The following is an 18,309-nucleotide window of genomic DNA, read 5'->3' as shown; positions in this document are numbered from 1 at the left end:
TTACACTGAGGCCCGGAAACAATCCACCGCTTATGACCACGCACGGATCGTCGCGGGGACTTCTCAACTCGCGCGACCGGAGAGGGCTACCGCCGAGGATACGGGTGCGGGCTCGGCTGCGGCCGAGCCCCTGGCCGCTCCCGAGGTGGACTCGGATTCCGGCCTAGCAGCAGCTACAGCAGCCAGGCCCAGGCCTGACCGGAACGCGACGTGTTACTTCTGTGGCAACCGACAGCATCCCAGGTCAGCGTGTCCGGCTCGGGAAGCCATATGCCATTTGTGTTCTACAAAAGGACACTTTGCTAAAGTCTGCAAGAAGGCCGCGCGGGGCACACGAGCATGCGCGACCTTGAATGGGCTTATCGCCGAGCCAGCGGACCGAGCACAGAGCGGGGCGCCTCACCCGGCCTTGATGAGCTGTACTCCTCCTCCCGGGCCCCTGGCTACCCGCAGGTCCTTGGTGAAATACATCGGGCCGCCACAACAAATGGCGCGAACGCGACCGGCCGCGGAGCGACTGACCTTGACTGGCGTTCGAACGCCTTCCTCCAACAAACAAAAAGTTCCGGCTTTGAAAGCTCCTCCTGATGTGCATGCGCGTGCGCCATCTGACGGCAGTGAAAGTACAATTGACTGCGATCTTTCGCACGTGACACGAGCGCCCTCTGACGGCAGCTCGTACGAACTATACGCTCTTGATCAAGCACATGTTGACTGCGATCTTTCGCACGTGACACGAGCGCCATCTGACGGCGGCTCGTACGAACTACACGCTCTTGGATCGACCAACTATGCGTTTGGCACGGGGGCCCTCCGGAGGCTCCTCAAACGACCGGAAAACTGCAGCCGGTGTGGGATCCACGCGTGAGGCGCGATCTTCTCGCTCGGACGGCGCAATACCTGCCGGATCTTCTGGCCTTGATCAGGCCATTATCCCGCTCTTGGTCGAAGGCATTTTTGCACGGGCCCTAGTCGACACAGGATCTACGGATAGTTTCATCGATCAGCGGCTGGTGCGTCAACATGGTTGGCCGGTCATCGGGACTACACGACGGATCTTCATGGCCTCCCAGGGACCTCGGCTCAGCACGAAGGGGGAATGTCGATTGAAACTTGTGATAAAGGGACGCATGTTTTCCGATGTACATCTCATGGTCTTGCCTGCCTTATGTGCTGACATCCTGTTAGGACACGATTTCCTTAAGCGACATGGACGTTTGGAAATTGAATTCGGTGGGACGGACGGACACGCTTGCTGTGTGTGCACTCGCGAAGATGGAAATTGAGCCTCTTTCGCTGTTCCCCAACCTGACCACTGACTGCGCTCCTGTAGCGGTAAAAGCGCGGCGCTACTCACGAGCGGACGCGCAATTCATTGCGGAAGAAACGGCCCAACTCTTAAAGGACGGTGTTATCGAACCTAGCCGGTCGCCGTGGCGGGCCCAGGTCTTAGTGGTGCGAAGTGAGGCCCATCGCCGGCGCATGGTAATCGACTACTCACAGACGGTTAATCGCTTTACACAGCTGGACGCCTACCCCTTACCGGGGATGGACGCGCTAGTACGACTGATGGCCCAGTACTCCGTCTACAGCACTCTCGATCTGCATAGTGCGTATCATCAGATCCCCATCTCTAGGGCTGATCGCATCTACACCGCCTTTGAATCGGGTCAAAGGTTATACCAGTTCACCCGATTACCTTTTGGGGTAACGAACGGGGTCGCCTGTTTTCAGAGGGCTATGGATGACCGAGTTACTAAGGAGAGCTTGACAGATGTCTTTGTCTATCTGGACAATCTTACGGTTTGTGGGCATGACCAGGAGCATCACGATGCTAATCTGAAGCGCTTCCTCGAGGTCACGCATAGGTATCGCCTAACCATGAATGAGGCTAAGTGTCGTTACTCTCAACGCACGATAGATCTTCTGGGGTACACCGTGACCCATGGCTCTGTCTCTCCGGATAAGGAGCGTCTGCGACCTTTGCTCGATATGGCCCCGCCTGGCGATCGAGCTTCGCTGAAGCGTGCTCTCGGGCTGTTCGCCCACTATTCGAAGTGGGTGCAAAATTTCTCTGCGAAGCTCCGCCCCCTCGTGGCCTGCGACACGTTCCCCATGAGCCCGGCCACCTTGGCGGCCTTCGGGGGCCTTAAGGCCGACATCGCTGTGGCGACAATCGACGAGAGCGAATCTTTCGTCGTAGAAAGTGATGCCTCGGATCATGCGATAGCGGCGACTCTCTCCCAAGGGGGGCGCCCTGTGGCTTTCTTTTCGCGGACTCTCACCTCCGCTGAGCGGAGGCATTCGTCTGTCGAAAAGGAAGCGTACGCGATCGTCGAGTCGATTCGGCGATGGCGACCGTACTTACTCGGGCGATGCTTCCAAATCATCACGGACCAACAAAGCGTTGCGTTCATGTACGATACCTTACATGCTCAACGTATTAAGAATGAGAAAATCACTCGCTGGCGTATCGAACTCGCCGACTTCTGCTACACCATCAAATACCGCCCGGGGAAGGATAACCTGGTCGCCGACGCCTTATCGAGGCCGGCTACGTGCGCGGGGATCGTAACTTTGGAGGGGCTGCGTACTTTGCACGACACTATGTGTCATCCAGGGGTGACGCATTTCGCTCATTTTGTGCGTAGTGGTAATCTGCCATACTCGATTGAGGACATCCGCCGGATCTGCCGTGACTGCGCTACAATGTGCGGAACTCAAGCCGCGTTTTTACAACCCTCCCATGGGGACGCTGGTTAGGGCTACTAGACCGTGGGAGAGATTGGCAATGGATTTCAAAGGACCGCTGCCGGTGTCGAGCAACTCTCGTTATCTGCTCACTATCGTTGATGAGTACTCGCGCTCTTGGATCGGCCCCTTTGCTTACACGTGCGGGGATATGACGGCTGCCACGGTCATACGGTGCCTGCAGAATTTGTTTTCTATGTTCGGGTATCCGGCCTACGTGCATACCGATCGGGGTGCGGTGTTCCTGTCGCAGGAGGTGAGAGGTTATTTGCTCCAAAATAATGTTGCTTCGAGTTACACCACACCGTACAGACCCCAGGCGAATGGGCAGATTGAACGCTTCAATGGGATTATATGGAGGGCCGTCACGCTAAGCCTCCGGACCCTCGGCCGGGGTCTCGATAAATGGGATTGGTCGCTACCTGCGGCTCTGAACTCGATCTGGGCTCTCCTATGTACGGCCACCAACCAGACTCCTCACGAAAGACTGTTCCACCACCCTAGAAGCTCGGGTAGTATCTGATCTTTACCCAGCTGGCTTGCTGAGCCGGGGCCGGCTTATCTCAAACGAGCGGTGCGCACGAGCAAGTACGACCCCTTTGTGGATAAGGTGTAGGTACTCCAGGCTAATCCCGAGCATGCTCGTGTGCTGACGGCAGATGGACGCGAGTCCACTGTCTCCGTACGCCATCTCGCCCCTTGTGGGGTCATCGACCCTTATAGGGATATCGACGAACCGATCTACGAGTCTATGGACTCTACCGAAGCTTCGTCTATGGAACCTTTGCCGACACCTCTGTCATCACCTACACCCCTGCCTGAAGGCTCTGAGGTGCCCCCTCCGACACCTGCCTCCAGTGGCTACTCCGACGGGGACTCCAGGCTTGGGGACGCCGTACCCGGTAGTTTCCGGACGCGGGCTGGCAGGGTAGTTCGCCGCCCCGACCGCTACGGGTGGACCGACTGACATGGAATGACGTACACCAATCAATTAATTCTGACGCACGCTTGCGATCTGCCTAGCGGCAGTATAGTTCTAATGGCGGGGAGAATGTAGTGAAATTATACCAAGGTTGAACCCAGGAGAGTTACTCGCTTCAGCCACTGAAGGGCGTCTATAAAACCTGGGACGTCCGCGACGCCTAGCCACTCCTGTGACATTTACTTTACATGTACAACTGCTGGTACCAACCTCCTGACCCCCCCCATCCGGACCAAATTTAGATCCTGGGGGGACAGGGCCTTCTCCATCGCTGCTCCCACCCTCTGGAACTCGCTACCTCACACCATCAGAGACTCCTCCTCACTCACCACATTCAAAACATCACTCAAGACCCACCTGTTCAACACTGCATTCAACATTTAACCCACAGCATCTAACCCCTGACTATCTCCTCTCCTTCTCCCTCCTTTGTGCTTTGAATATTTCCCTATTGATTCTTCTTTTTTTGCAATTGTCTTTATGTTTTGCTATGCGTTATGTTTTGCACTCTGTCAAAGCGTCTTTGGGCTTCCTGAAAAGCGCTATATAAAATAAATGCATTATTATTATTATTAGTCTTGAATGGTACGTATATACTAGACTCGCTGGCTTTGACTATTATTATCGGTCCTCTCTGTATGATACCGAGATCCTGATATCTATTGCATGATTGTATTTTTACAGGACGATGCCAAAGATCTAATTGAGATTAAACCTACCTATGGGATGAAGTTGTGGATCTGGTTGATTTTCACAACAGAGGCAACACGTCAGCCAAGTTGAAAGTGGAATTAATTCTCATGCCACCTACTTAGGCAAAACAATTCAAAATGAACTGATTACTTGCATCAGTGACAAAATGATGGAGAGAATGGTGGCTGAAATTAAACTGTCCAAATATTATGCCATAATTTTGGATTGTACCCCAGATCTCAGCCACCTGGAGCAAATGTCTGTTGTGATCAGAACAGTCAAGCTGGAAGAAACACCTGAGATCAAGGAGCACTTTTTGGGCTTCCTGGTTGCACCCGAATCGACAGGTCTTGGGTTGTCTGATCTCATTTTGAGCAGCCTGGAAGAGCTGAACATTCCCTTCAGTGATTGCAGAGGGCAATCATACGACAATGGTGGCAACATGAAGGGCAAAAACAAAGGAGTGCAGGCAAGGCTTTTGGTGAAGAACCCTCGTGCCCTGTATGTCCCCTGTGGGGCTCATACATTGAATCTTGTTGTGGCTGATGCTGCCAAGAACTCTATAGATGCTACCAGTTTCTTTGGAAATGTTCACAAGATCTACACTCTATTCTCAGCTGCTCCCCAGAGATGGGCCTGTAGTGAAATCGTATTCGTACTGAACCCGGGGGGATGCTCGCTGCTCGTTGTCATCGTTGTCACCACTAGGGGCGTGACTATAAGACCCGTTGCTGCGACGGTGCTCCGAGACTTCTCCCTTGTGACATGTTACATCGGTAGCCTCGTTAACGGTACGCCTTTATAGAATATCTAGCTTGCTTGCATTGAATGATATGAATGGATCCATGAGATGTCGCATCGTATACTTATTGTGTATTTCTACTTTACAGGAATGATGTGATGATCTAAATGCAATTAAACCAAACCGTTGGACTAAAGTTGTGTGGACCTGAATGGTTTTCCACAACACTTAATTGCATTTAAGATCTGCAGACATGGCTGGCAACAAGACGCTGACGGTGTCCATCTTCAGCGCCGACCCACAAGCCACGGACGGAGGCTTGCAGCTAAAGCACTGGCTCCGACAACTGGAGCATCTCTTTGCTGAGCCTGAGACCGCTCCGACGGCTGCCGCAAAGCTAGCGATTTTACACTCAAAAATCGACTACCGGGTCTACCACGCGATCGCTCAATGCACGACGTATGATCTTACCATCGCGGAGCTCAAGCGGCTATACATAAAAGAAAAGAGCCCGGTGTATGCACGTTATTTGCTGCAAACGCGACGGCAGCAACCCAACGAAGCGATGGACCATTACGCCCAGGAGCTCCGGCAGCTTTTGCTGGACAGCGTCAGGGAGCCACGGACTCCCGAGCAGGCTAAGGATGATCGTCTTTTAGATGCCTTCATAGCAGGGGTCTCCTCCCAGGAACTACGACTCAAACTCTTGGAGAAGACCGACCTGACCTTCGCTACGGCGCTTGAGCAAGCGACAGTATATACTGAAGCGCGGATGCAATCGAACGCCTATGATCGCACGCGCCTTTTGGCAGGCACCTCACTACACGCCCGGCCGGAGAGTGCTACCGTCGAGGACGTGGATCCGCTCGCTGAACTCCGGGATGCTCCGGAGGATGACCCAGCCCTGACGGCTGCCGTTACGACCAGCAGACCCAAGGCCTTGCGCGGGGCCGCATGTTTTTTTGTGGAGGGCCTCGTCATGCCCGAGTCGTGTGTCCGGCACGTGACGCTATATGCCATTTGTGCTCGCTAAAGGGACATTACGCGAAAGTGTGCAAGAAAACGGCACGCGGCTCGCGGCACTTCGACTCGCGCAGTCGCGGGCGCGCGGGCGCAGCGACCTTGAACGGGCTCATAGCGGAGCCCACGAGCCCAGCCCGACACCCGGCGCCTTACCCGACTTCGAAGGGGAGGGCCCCTCTCTGCGGCCCGCTGGGCGCTCAGACGTCCTTGGCGGGCGCCACCGGACAGCCACCACCGTCTCATTCTCCATCGGGCACAAAGGCCGTGTCCTTGGCCAAACTTCGGGCCACGCAAGGGGCTTTGACACTTCGCCAAGCCCCTCGTACTCCTCGAGTCGTCCACGAGCTATCAGCGGCCCCCACCCCGACAAAAGAGTTAAGGCAGCTTTCAAATACTACGGAGGCCTTTCGTCAAAGCGACCAAAAATGTCAAAAGGCGATTTCGAATACTACGGAAGCCTTTTGTCAAAGCGACCAAAAATGTCAAAAGGCGATTTCGGATACTACGGAAGCCTTTTTCTGCCAGAAGTGTCAAAAGGCGATGTCAAATACTACGGAGGCCTTTTCTCGTCAGAATTGTCGGATTTTGAATCGCGAAACACCGGAATGCTGGGGAAAGCCCTCTGATGACGATAATGGATTCCCCATGGTCAACGCAGACTCCGGCCACGACCGCAAAACTGCTGCTGGTGTAGGATCCACCCGCGAGGCTGGTCCGACCCATTCGGGGGGCTCAGTCCCGCTCCCAGCAGCCTCGTCTGGCCTGGCTCAAGCCCTTATTCCCCTTATGGTCGAGGGCCATTGTGTTCGGGCCTTGGTGGATACAGGATCTACGGATAATTTTATCGACCAGCGACTTGTGCTCAGGCATGGATGGCGGATCGGGCGGTCTACGAGACGGATCTTCATGGCTTCCCAGGGACTTCGGCTCAGCACGAAGGGGGAATGCCGATTGAAACTCGTGCTAAAGGGACGGGTTTTCCCTGATGTACACCTTATGGTTTTACCCGCATTATGTGCTGATATTCTGCTTGGACACGATTTTCTTAAGCTGCACGGACGTCTGGTAATGGAGTTCGGTGGGCCTGACACTCTTGTTGTGGGGGCGGACGACGCACTAACGGTGTGCGCCCTAGCGCAAATGGACGTCCGGCCGCTTTCGCTGTTCCCCAATCTAACCTCCGACTGCACCCCTGTCGCGGTAAAATCGAGACGCTACTCTCGCGCGGACATGCAATTCATTGCGGACGAAACGGCTCAGCTCTTGAAAGACGGCATCATAGAACCTAGTAGGTCGCCGTGGCGCGCCCAGGTCTTGGTGGTGCGCAGCGAGGCCCATCGCAAACGCATGGTAATCGACTATTCCCAAACGATTAACCGCTTTACACAGCTGGATGCCTACCCCCTTCCGGGGATGGACGCGCTAGTGCAACAGGTGTCCCAGTATTCGGTCTATAGCACTCTCGATCTCCGTAGTGCGTACCACCAGATCCCTATCTCTAGGGCGGATCGTATCTATACCGCTTTCGAGTCGGGGCAGCGGTTGTACCAATTTACACGATTGCCTTTTGGGGTAACGAACGGGGTCGCTTGTTTCCAGAGGGCCATGGATGACCTCGTTGCGCGGGAGCACTTAACCGATGTTTTCGTCTACCTCGATAACCTTACGGTTTGTGGATATGACCAAGGGCACCATGATGCTAATCTGAAGCGCTTCCTTGAGGTCGCGCAACGGTATCACTTAACTATGAACGAGGATAAGTGCCAATACTCCCTACGCACGATAGATCTTCTGGGGTACACCGTGACCCATGGCTCTGTCTCTCCGGATAAGGAGCGTCTGCGACCTTTGCTCGACATGGCCCCTCCCTGCGATCGGGCGTCCCTGAAGCGCGCCCTTGGGCTGTTCGCCCATTACTCCAAATGGGTGCAAAATTTCTCCGCGAAACTTCGCCCCCTTGTGGCCTGCGACACCTTTCCCCTGAGTTCGGCCGCATTGACGGCCTTTGAAGGTCTTAAGACCGACATCGCCCGAGCCGCCATAGCGACCATCGACGAGAGCGGCTCGTTCGTCCTCGAAAGTGACGCCTCGGATCAGGCCATCGCGGCGACCCTCTCCCAAGGGGGGCGTCCCGTGGCTTTCTTTTCACGGACTCTTACCTCCGCTGAGCGGAGGCACTCGTCCGTTGAAAAGGAAGCGTATGCGATCGTCGAGTCTATTCGGCGATGGCGCCCGTACCTACTCGGGCGGAGCTTCCAAATCATCACGGACCAGCAAAGCGTTGCGTTCATGTACGACACCTTACACGCCCAGCGCATTAAGAACGAGAAAATCACTCGCTGGCGTATCGAACTCGCCGACTTCTGTTACACCATCAAATATCGCCCGGGGAAGGATAACCAGGCCGCCGATGCCTTATCACGCCCGGCTACATGTGCTGGTATCACCTCTTTGGAGGGCCTACGGGTGCTGCATGCCACTGCGGGCCATCCCGGCGTAACGAGTTTCGCTCATTTCGTGCGGAGTGGGAATCTCCCTTACTCGATTGACGATATCCGCCGTATCTGTCGCGACTGCGCTATCTGCGCGGAAATCAAACCGCGTTTCTATAACCCTCCCATGGGGACTCTGGTGAAGGCTACACGCCCGTGGGAACGCTTGGCGATGGATTTCAAGGGCCCATTGCCGGTGTCGAGCGGCTCTCGCTATCTGCTCACTATCGTTGATGAGTACTCACGATTCCCCTTTGCTTATACGTGCGCGGACATGACTGCTGCCACGGTGATGCGATGCTTACAGAACTTGTTCTCAATGTTCGGTTACCCGGCCTATGTCCATACCGACCGGGGTGCGGTCTTCTTGTCTCAGGAGGTGCGTAGCTATCTGCTCCAAAACAACATTGCGTCTAGTTACACCACGCCGTACAGACCCCAGGCTAATGGGCAGATCGAACGCTTCAACGGGATTATCTGGAGGGCCGTCATGCTCCATCTCCGGACCCTCGGCCGGGGCCTCGATAAATGGGCTTGGTCGCTACCTGCGGCGTTGAACTCAATCAGGGCTCTCCTGAGTACGGCAACCAACCAAACTCCCCACGAGCGACTTTTCCACCACCCCAGGAGCTCGGGGTGCATACGGTCTTTGCCCAGTTGGCTCGCTGGGCCCGGGCCGGCCTACCTTAAACGGGCGGTTCGCGCGAGCAAGTACGACCCCCTTGTGGACAAAGTGCAGATTCTCCAGGCTAATCCTGAGCATGCTCGTGTGATGACGTCTGATGGTCGTGAGACTACTGTCTCCGTTCGTCACCTTGCCCCTTGCGGGGTCGACGACCTTAGTAGGGAATCGGACGAACCGACCGAACCCATCTATGAGACTATGGCCTCTCCCGACGCTCCCATCGCCGACAGTCCACCGACCCTCCCCTCGTCGAGACTGCCTGGGCCCGACGACTTGGAGTTACCCCTTTCGTCACCCGACCCTGTTGGCGCCTCTGACGCCGGGGACACAGGGATACGAGATGCCGTAACAGGGATACGAGATGCCGTACCCGGGGAATTTCGAACGCGTGCTGGCAGAGAAATTCGCCGCCCGGCCCGATACGGTTGGGTCGACTGATACTCCGCACCCTATTCATGCTGACGCTCACTCGCTTTTAGCCACGCGGCCGTATAATTCTGACGGGGGGAGAATGTAGTGAAATCGTATTCGTACTGAACCCGGGGGGATGCTCGCTGCTCGTTGTCATCGTTGTCACCGCTAGGGGCGTGACTATAAGACCCGTTGCTGCGACGGTGCTCCGAGACTTCTCCCTTGTGACATGTTACATCGGTAGCCTCGTTAACGGTACGCCTTTATAGAATATCTAGCTTGCTTGCATTGAATGATATGAATGGATCCATGAGATGTCGCATCGTATACTTATTGTGTATTTCTACTTTACAGGAATGATGTGATGATCTAAATGCAATTAAACCAAACCGTTGGACTAAAGTTGTGTGGACCTGAATGGTTTTCCACAACAGGGCCATTTTGAAATGGCATGTCACCATTTCTGTAAAGTCCTGGAGTGAGACGAGGTGGGAGAGCCATGTCAACAGCATCATCCCTTTGCGCTACCAGGCATCTGGCATAAGGGATGCATTGTTAGAAGTCAGGGAAAAGGCAACAAATGCCATCACAAAAATCGAGGCCCAATCTTTGGCAGAGGAGGTTGGGTCATTCAGATTCCAGATTTGCACAGTTGTGTGGCATGACGTCCTTTCCAAGATCAACACAGTCAGCAAGCTACTGCAGTCTTCCACAATGCAGTTGGATGTGGCAGTCAACCTCCTGGAGAGTACTAAGAGCCATCTGTTAAGCTACAGAAACGATGGCTTTGCTGCTGCACAAGCTTCTGCAAAAGATGCATGTGAGGAAATGCATGTGGAGACCGTACTCAAGGAGAAGAGACTGCGAAGCACGAAGACTCATTTTGCCTATGAAGCACCAGATGAGCCAGTCAGGGATGCCCTGAAGAGGCTAGAGACCACATTTTTCAATGTGGTTGTCGACCTCGGCCATTGCATCTTTGGACGACCAGTTTGATTGGTTTGAAACACTTGGACAAGTTAAAAGCAAGTTTGGGGTACTGCAAAACTTCCCAACCTTGGACGATGAAGCACTGGAGAAACAATGTGAGGAGCTTGAGAACACACTGAGGAGTGGAGAGGAAGCTGACATATGGGAGAGAGCTGGCCATGGAAATCAGGAACCTTCCTCAGCTACCCACAAACAGGATGACTGCATTTGAACTGCTGGACTTTGTTCACAAGAAGGAACTGACAGAGTTGTATCCAAATCTTTGGATATCCCTGTGAATTTCCTGTACCCTGCCAGTGACAGTGGCATTAGCTGAAATAAGCTTTTCAAAGCTTAAGCTGATAAAGACATACCTGCGATCATCTATGGCACAAGACCGCCTCACTGGACTTGCCATCATTGGTGTTAACCATGAGGTTGGCAGGCAGGTGTCTTACGATGATGTCATTCACGATTTTGCTTTAAGAAAATCAAGGAGGCAAAGATTTTGAGGACTTTCTCACTGATGTTGGATGGTGGTGAAAGGATGGATAGTTATAGTTTCTACACTCGCCTATAGCTGTTGTTTTGTACAATAGTTAACACTTTTGTAGTGTTCACTTTATTAGTCCCCTCCCGGTGTACACCGGAGGGGACTATATGTTTGCACGCCGTCCCTCCATCCGTCAGTCCGTCAGTCAGTCAGTCAGTCAGTCAGTCCGTCAGTCCATCAGTCCGTCAGTCAGTCCATCAGTCCGTCAGTCCGTCAGTCCATCAGTCCATCAGTCCATCAGTCCATCAGTCCATCAGTCCATCAGTCCATCAGTCCGTCACGCAAAGAAGTTTTCCGGACGTTTTTTCTAAACGCTTAATGCTAATGATTTCAAACTTGGCACATGGTTTCCTCATGATAAGTTACAGGTCAAGTTCGAACTTCACGACGTTTCGATCATTTTTAACAAAGTTACGGAACTTTGAACTTTGGTAATTCTGATAATTCTGATGATCCTTAACTCAGTGCCATTTTAAGTTTTAATTTCCTTTAAAAACCAATTTCTCTGCAATAATTGGACCGATTGAGATAAAATTTTCACCATATGATGGACTCGGTCTGTACAATATTTTAATGGTAATTATGACGTCACAGGTCACGTGGTTCGGCCGCCATATTGTTTTTCGTGAAAACACAAAAACCACTTTTTCTCTGCAACGGCTGAACAGATCGAGGCCAAACTTTGCAGGCAGAATCGCATACCCATGACGAACAAAAAAGTCAGCGAGCATGACGTCATGCGTCACATGGTTTCAGAGTTATGACGTTTTAAAGCATGAACCTTTAAAACCGAGCTCCTCCCTCATTTTGGATCGATTGAGACCCATACCTATACCCATCGCATACCCGCGCGTCGTGCGCGGCCTGGTCTTTCCGGGCTCCCTTCCCCCCATCGGTGTTCTGTGAGCGTAAGTTCTTTCCTTCATAGTATTTGCTTGTTTCTTTGATTTTCTTTTCTCCCCCCTGCCTCTCGCAGGCATCTTACCCTTTGTCCGGCGTTTTTTTTAAAAACAGGACAAACGGATAGACAAAGAATTCTATATTGATTCTTTCTCTCCTCCCGGACACGTGCTTGTTCGCTCTCGTCCTCGTCTCGACTTGTGCCCCGCCCCCTGTATCTCGTTTTTCTTCCGCCTCTGCTCCTGCTTTCTCAAATCCACGTTCTCGCTTGGAGACTTTTCCCAGATTGTTTTTCATGGTTTTCATGGTTCTGTTTGGACATTGTTGGAATATGTTTAAACCGCAGCCGTGATGTTGACACCGCCCTCCCCCCCCCCCCCCCCCCCCCCCAGAATTTCCATGTTTTAAACGTTTCCCAGTGTGTACCCTGGTCAGAATAGGTACACCGTATCCCTGCGTGTCGTAAGAGACGACTAAGAGGGTTGGCGTCAGGAAGGGCATCCGGCCATAAAAACATTGCCTCAAAAAGAGAACCATGACAATTCCAAGTACATATGGGCAGGGTGCAGCCTGAAGTGGAGATGGGTTTCTGAGGTTTGGGACATGGAATGTAGGGACAATGACAGGGAGATCAGGAGAAGTGGTGGAAGTATTAGTCAGAAGAAGAGTGGACATATGTTGTGTGCAAGAGACGAGATGGAAGGGAAGTGGTGTGAGAATGGTGAAGGGTAGGCAGGGACAGAAATACAAGTTTGTGTGGCAAGGGTGCCCGGAGGGCGTGAATGGTGTTGGTGTCCTGTTTTCTGATGAGTTGTGGTGTGGTGAGTGTGACTAGAGTGAGTGATAGGTTGAGGATGGTGAAAATGATGATTGGAAAGCTCTTGGTGAACGTCATCTCGGGATATGCTCCGCAGGTTGGTCGAAGCGATGAAGAGAAGGACAGGTTCTGGTGTGCGATAGAGAAGCTGATGGAAAACGTGAAAGATGAGGAAGTTGTTGTGGTGGGAGGAGACCTGAATGGACATGTGGGAAGGAGTATGGATGGTTTTGAGGGAGTTATGGGGGTTACGGATATGGTGTGAGAAATGGAGAAGGTGAAAGGATTTTGGAGTTTGCTGATGGAGCTGATTTGTTGATTTGTAATACTCAGTTCCAGAAAGAGGATAATAAGCTTGTTACATACACGTCAGGTGGGTCGACGACAACCGTTGACTACCTGATGGTGCGTCGGCGAGATAGGGGGCACCTCCGGGACACAAAGGTGATCTCGGGGGAGGAGGCTGTTTCACAGCACCACTTGGTTGTCTGCGACATAAGGGTGAAAGGTGCGAGGAGAGATCGGCAGGTGAAGTACCAACCGAGAATGAAGGTGTGGAGGTTGAAAGAGGTGACAGTAAGGGAGGCATTAAAAGAGAGGCTGAGTAGGGTAGAGGATGATGTGGTTGAGCTTGAAAGTGGTTGGATGTCATTGAAAGCTTGTCTGTTGGGAGCCGTTGGTGAGGTATGTGGATGGACAAAAGGACCACCGAGGCACTCGGAAACATGGTGGTGGGATGATGAATTTGGAAAGAGGATTGACGAGAAGAGGAAGAAGTTCAAGGAGTGGCAGAAGGCGAAGGGTACGGGAGCAGAAACCGCAGAGCATGAAAGTTATAAGGCAGCCAGGAAGGCTGCAAAGAAAGAGGTAGCAAAGGCGCAGGAGGCATGTAGGAAAATGTTCGGAGAACGCTTGGATTCGGAAGAGGGTCAGAAAGCAGTATTCAGGATTGCAAAGCACATAGCGAAAGAGAGGTGTGATGTGATGGGGGTGAGGTGCTTGAAGGATGAAGTGGGACAAATTGTTGTCGACCCAGATGGAATTAAAGGAAGATGGAAAAGATATATGGAAATGCTGTTGAATACAGAGAATGAATGGGATGGCAACATAGAGAGTAACCCAGTTTTAGGACCGGCAGAGAAGATAACTGAGAAGGAAGTTGAGGAAGCGACAAAAGCAATTAAAAAAAATATAAAAAACCACCTTTAGAGGCCATTTTTCCCCGCAAAGCGGGGGTTGGCCTTTTTCGGGAACCGTGGTTGTTGTTGTTTTTCGGTCCCCTTTTTGAAGCAATGTTTTACGGCCGGATGCCCTTCCTGACGCCAACCCTTTTTGCCGCCTTTAACGACAAACAGGGAATTACCAGTGAACTGGTACTCAATTTGCCGACCTCGGAAGGATGATAGGCTGAGTCAACCCCCCTGGCGTTAATTCAGCGATCAACCGGGATTCGAACCCAGGATCGCAGGATCCTAAGCCGGCACCCGAGCCGCTAGCCCAACACCAGGGTTCAAGCGATAAAAGCAATGAAGAGTGGAAAAGCGGGAGGGCCGACGGGAGTTGTGGGAGATATGTTGAAGGCAGCAGGAAGTTGGGGTGTGAAGAGAATGACAGAGATCTGTCATCTGGTGGTGAAAGAAGGCCGCATTTCAGTGGATTGGGAACTGAGTACCCTCGTCCCTCTATACAAGGGGAAAGGTGACCCTCTGGAGTGTGGTTCGTACCGAGCGATAAAGTTATTGGAGCATGGAATGAAGGTATTGGAAAGGGTGTTGGAGAGGAGGATAAGGAAGAAAGTGAAGATCGACGAAATGCAGTTTGGATTTATGCCAGGAAGAGGAACGACAGACGCGCTTTTCATTGTGAGGCAGTTGCAGGAGAAGTACATGGAGAAGAGGAAGAAGTTGTTTTTTGGGTTTGTTGATCTGGAGAAAGCATTCGATGGGGTTCCACGCAAAGTATTGACATGGGCATTGAGGAAGTTAGGAGTGGAGGAATGGTTGATCAGAGTAGTGATGGCAATGTACAAAAGAGCGCGCACAGCTGTAAGGACGAAGGACGGGAACAGTGGTGAGTTTGAGGTGAAGGTGGGAGTGCATCAGGGGTCGGTACTAAGTCCACTACTATTTGTAGCTGTGATGGAGGTGCTGGCTCAGAACGTAAAGGAGGGTTTACCGTGAGAGTTGTTGTATGCAGATGATCTGGTGTTGATTGCGGAAAGTATGGATGGACTGAAGGAAAAGATGAACAAGTGGAAGGAATGTATGGAGATAAAAGGTCTGAAGGTGAATATCGGAAAGACGAAGGTGATGGCAAGTGGTAAAGCATGTGGTGAGGTGGAAAGAACTGGGAAGTGGCCATGTGCTGTGTGCAGGAAGGGTGTCGGAGTGAACTCCATTCAATGTACAATGTGCGCTGAGTGGGTTCATCAAAAATGTAGTGGTCTGAGAGGGTCATTTACCAGTGTGGCAGCTACATTCAAATGTAAGGTGTGCACAGAGGGAGCTGCAGATGGAGGAAATGTTGAGTTGGATCTTGGAGACGGCGTGAAGCTGGAAGGTGTGAAAACATTTTGCTACCTCGGAGACATGCTGAATGGAGAAGGTGGATCAGACTCGGCAACGGTTGCTCGAGTGAGATGTGCATGGAAGAAGTTTCGGGAACTGAGTGGCGTGCTGATGAGGAGGAGAGTGTCGCTGAAGCTGAAGGGAAAGGTGTATGCTGCATGTGTGAGAAGTGTTATGATTTATGGGAGCGAGACATGGGTAATGAACGTAGAGCAGCAATGAAGGCTGGAAAGGGTGGAAATGTGAATGGTTCGATGGATGTGCGGAGTATCGTTGAGAGAGAGGAAGACAAATGATGAATTGCGAAAGATGATGGGAATATTGCCTGTGATTGATGCTGTGAAGAGGAACAGGTTGAGATGGTTTGGTCATGTGTTGAGGAAGGATGAAAGTGACTGGTTGAGAAGAGTGATGGAAATTAATGTAGAAGGAAGTAGAGGACGGGGAAGACCGAGAAAGACTTGGCTAAAGATGGTGGAAGAAGAAATGCGGGCAAGGGGGTTAACAAGGAGAGATGCAGAAAATAGGGCAAAATGGAGAAGATTGTAATGGGGACCGCAAGGCTAACCCCCACTCTAGCAGGGAAAATGGCCTTAAAATGCATGTTGTTGTTGTTGTCCCTCATTTTTGATCCAATCGAGGGGAAACTTCACAAATCTGTTCAGCATGTCAGTCTACTAAAATTTCCTTTTGGGATTTGCGATAGGGCACGTGGTTTGGCAGATATCGTTAATTAAACGAAAAAAAATAAAAAAATGGATATCTCTTGAATTGCGAGTTCCTCAGACCGTGAGTTGGTAATAATTTATATAATTCACACAGTCCACGGAGCGACCTTGTGGGCTTATCAATGAGGCGAGGCGTGACACACATGTCTCAGCATACCTCAGACCAAGTTTGAAAACCATCATCAACCGTGCATAAATTTGCATATTCGATCATTTTTTACAAAGTTATGGCACTTTGAACTTTGGTAGGGGACATGTATTGCAGCGCAATACTCAGAATGCTTGTTTATTTTGAATATTTTGCACTCATATTGATTGTTCATTGCTATTTAATTGTCAAAATATTTTTGTTTTTATTGGTGTTCATTTGTCATTGTCTACTTAATTGTTTCTTAACTTCTCAAATTTTTATGTATTTTTAATCTACATTGTTTTCAAATAAAGTAAGAGGTGTGTGTGTGTGTGTGTGTGTGTGTGTGTGTGTGTGTGTGTGTGTGTGTGTGTGTGTGTCCATTCACTTATGAGCAGTGTGTGATTTGGTGGTTGCGCTGGGAGTGTTTTGGGGCCACAAACAAAATCTTGTTTAGGGCCACCAAAATCCTCGGGCCGGCCCCGCTTCCAAGTGGTTAATCCATTCTGGGTCAACTATCATGAAATATTTTTCCTTCGATTTTAACACTGTACACACACAGTACAGTGCATCCATATTCATTTGGAAAGACAACTTAGAGGTATGTACACAACTTCGAGCCATCTAACCTGTGTTCGAATCTCGACCTAACTATAAACTCTCACTCTGGCATTTGTCGTGCACGGCGAGGCAGCAATGTGTGTGCCGTCCCATCGGGAGCTCGTTTCGAGCGGTGTATGTTCTCCAACCTAAAAGCCAACGTCTGCATACGTGCTTCCCCACCGTTCCAATTTTCACACTCACAGGCGTATCGAAGCGTTTTACGACAGCTACTCTTGCACTACAAACCTACTTTGCACATCAAATATCAATATCAGAAACAGATCGCGAAGGATCACGTACCAGGTCCAGGAACTTCGGCATTTCGAACATGTACGTCATGGCGCAGCTGTTTTCCTCGCCGTCGGGTAGGAGGGATAACGAGGCGATCAGCAGCATTGCGAACAACACCGCCCGAACCACCAACGCTACTCTTCCCATTTGGACTTGCTGAAGAGAACCGGCCACCCCGAAGCCCCAAAACACCCCGAAGCCCCAAAACACCCCGAAGCCCCAAAACACCCCGAAGCCCCAAAACACCCCGAAGCCCCAAAACACCCCGAAGCCCCAAAACACCCCGATCCCGGCTCATTAATATTCATTACATTAGAGAAAAACATCTTAATTCGTTGAAAATTTTTATATTTCTTTGACATTCACTCAGATGCGATGATATATATCCCACAGTTCGGGGCGAAACATGATTCTTTAAATAAAAACAACTCCAACCTGTCGGCCTAACTATTCCTATGCTGCAGTACGCACAACATCCAGGGAGGTGGGAGGGTCTCACTCTCAACACACTTCAAACAACAGTTCCTCAAGGAGGATTTGGTTGTAACAATAAATATAAAATAACTGATAATACGTACAATGCAAGATACCGATTGCATTTCGCGACGAAGGAAGTCGTCGTTCTTCAAGACATGCAAACTATACCGACATGGCTGCTATGAACCTACATGCAGAATGAAACAATATTCCAAAACATTTCCTTCTGCAATTTATTTTCATTGATCATATTGATCATTAGAGCAGGAGCAGGGCTACAAAACCAAGTGCATTTCTCTTCGGGTCATAAAGTTAATTATTTCACGGCCTATGTATTTATTATACACGCATGAATTAGCCTATAGGTTCATACATTGTGTATCTAGGGAGGGAGGATGAGGGTGGGAGAGAGAATCAGGATTGGAGAGAGGATCAGGATTGGAGAGAGGAGGAGGATGGGAAGGCAGATACGAGATAAGAGGGGAGAAGATGGGG

At 51.1% G+C, this 18,309-nt stretch overlaps 1 protein-coding gene across 4 annotated transcripts in view; it reads right to left on the bottom strand.

Moving 5' to 3' along the window:
* The window catches only part of PGAP1 (post-GPI attachment to proteins inositol deacylase 1), a 76,299-nt gene extending 58,329 nt beyond the window's left edge, over positions 1–17,970 (bottom strand). Inside the window, exons 1-2 of one of the 4 annotated variants that reach the window (XM_078779926.1) lie at positions 17,916–17,970; positions 17,347–17,493 (exon numbers count right to left, since the gene is read on the bottom strand). In XM_078779926.1, coding sequence (XP_078636052.1) covers positions 17,347–17,493; positions 17,916–17,936 — 168 coding nt within the window. In that variant the 5' untranslated portion in view covers positions 17,937–17,970. Of the gene's footprint in view, positions 1–17,346; positions 17,640–17,772; positions 17,828–17,915 lie in introns of those variants that run through there. The other 3 variants (XM_078779927.1, XR_013623813.1, XM_078779928.1) reach the window with 3 other exon arrangements.
* Between the last annotated feature and the right edge of the window lie 339 nt (positions 17,971–18,309).

This window comes from Myxine glutinosa, chromosome 6, assembly GCF_964187855.1.
Source record: "Myxine glutinosa chromosome 6, kmMyxGlut1.1, whole genome shotgun sequence".
In the NCBI taxonomy this organism is placed as follows: domain Eukaryota; kingdom Metazoa; phylum Chordata; class Myxini; order Myxiniformes; family Myxinidae; genus Myxine; species Myxine glutinosa.
This window is presented reverse-complemented; position numbering and strand designations above follow the sequence as displayed.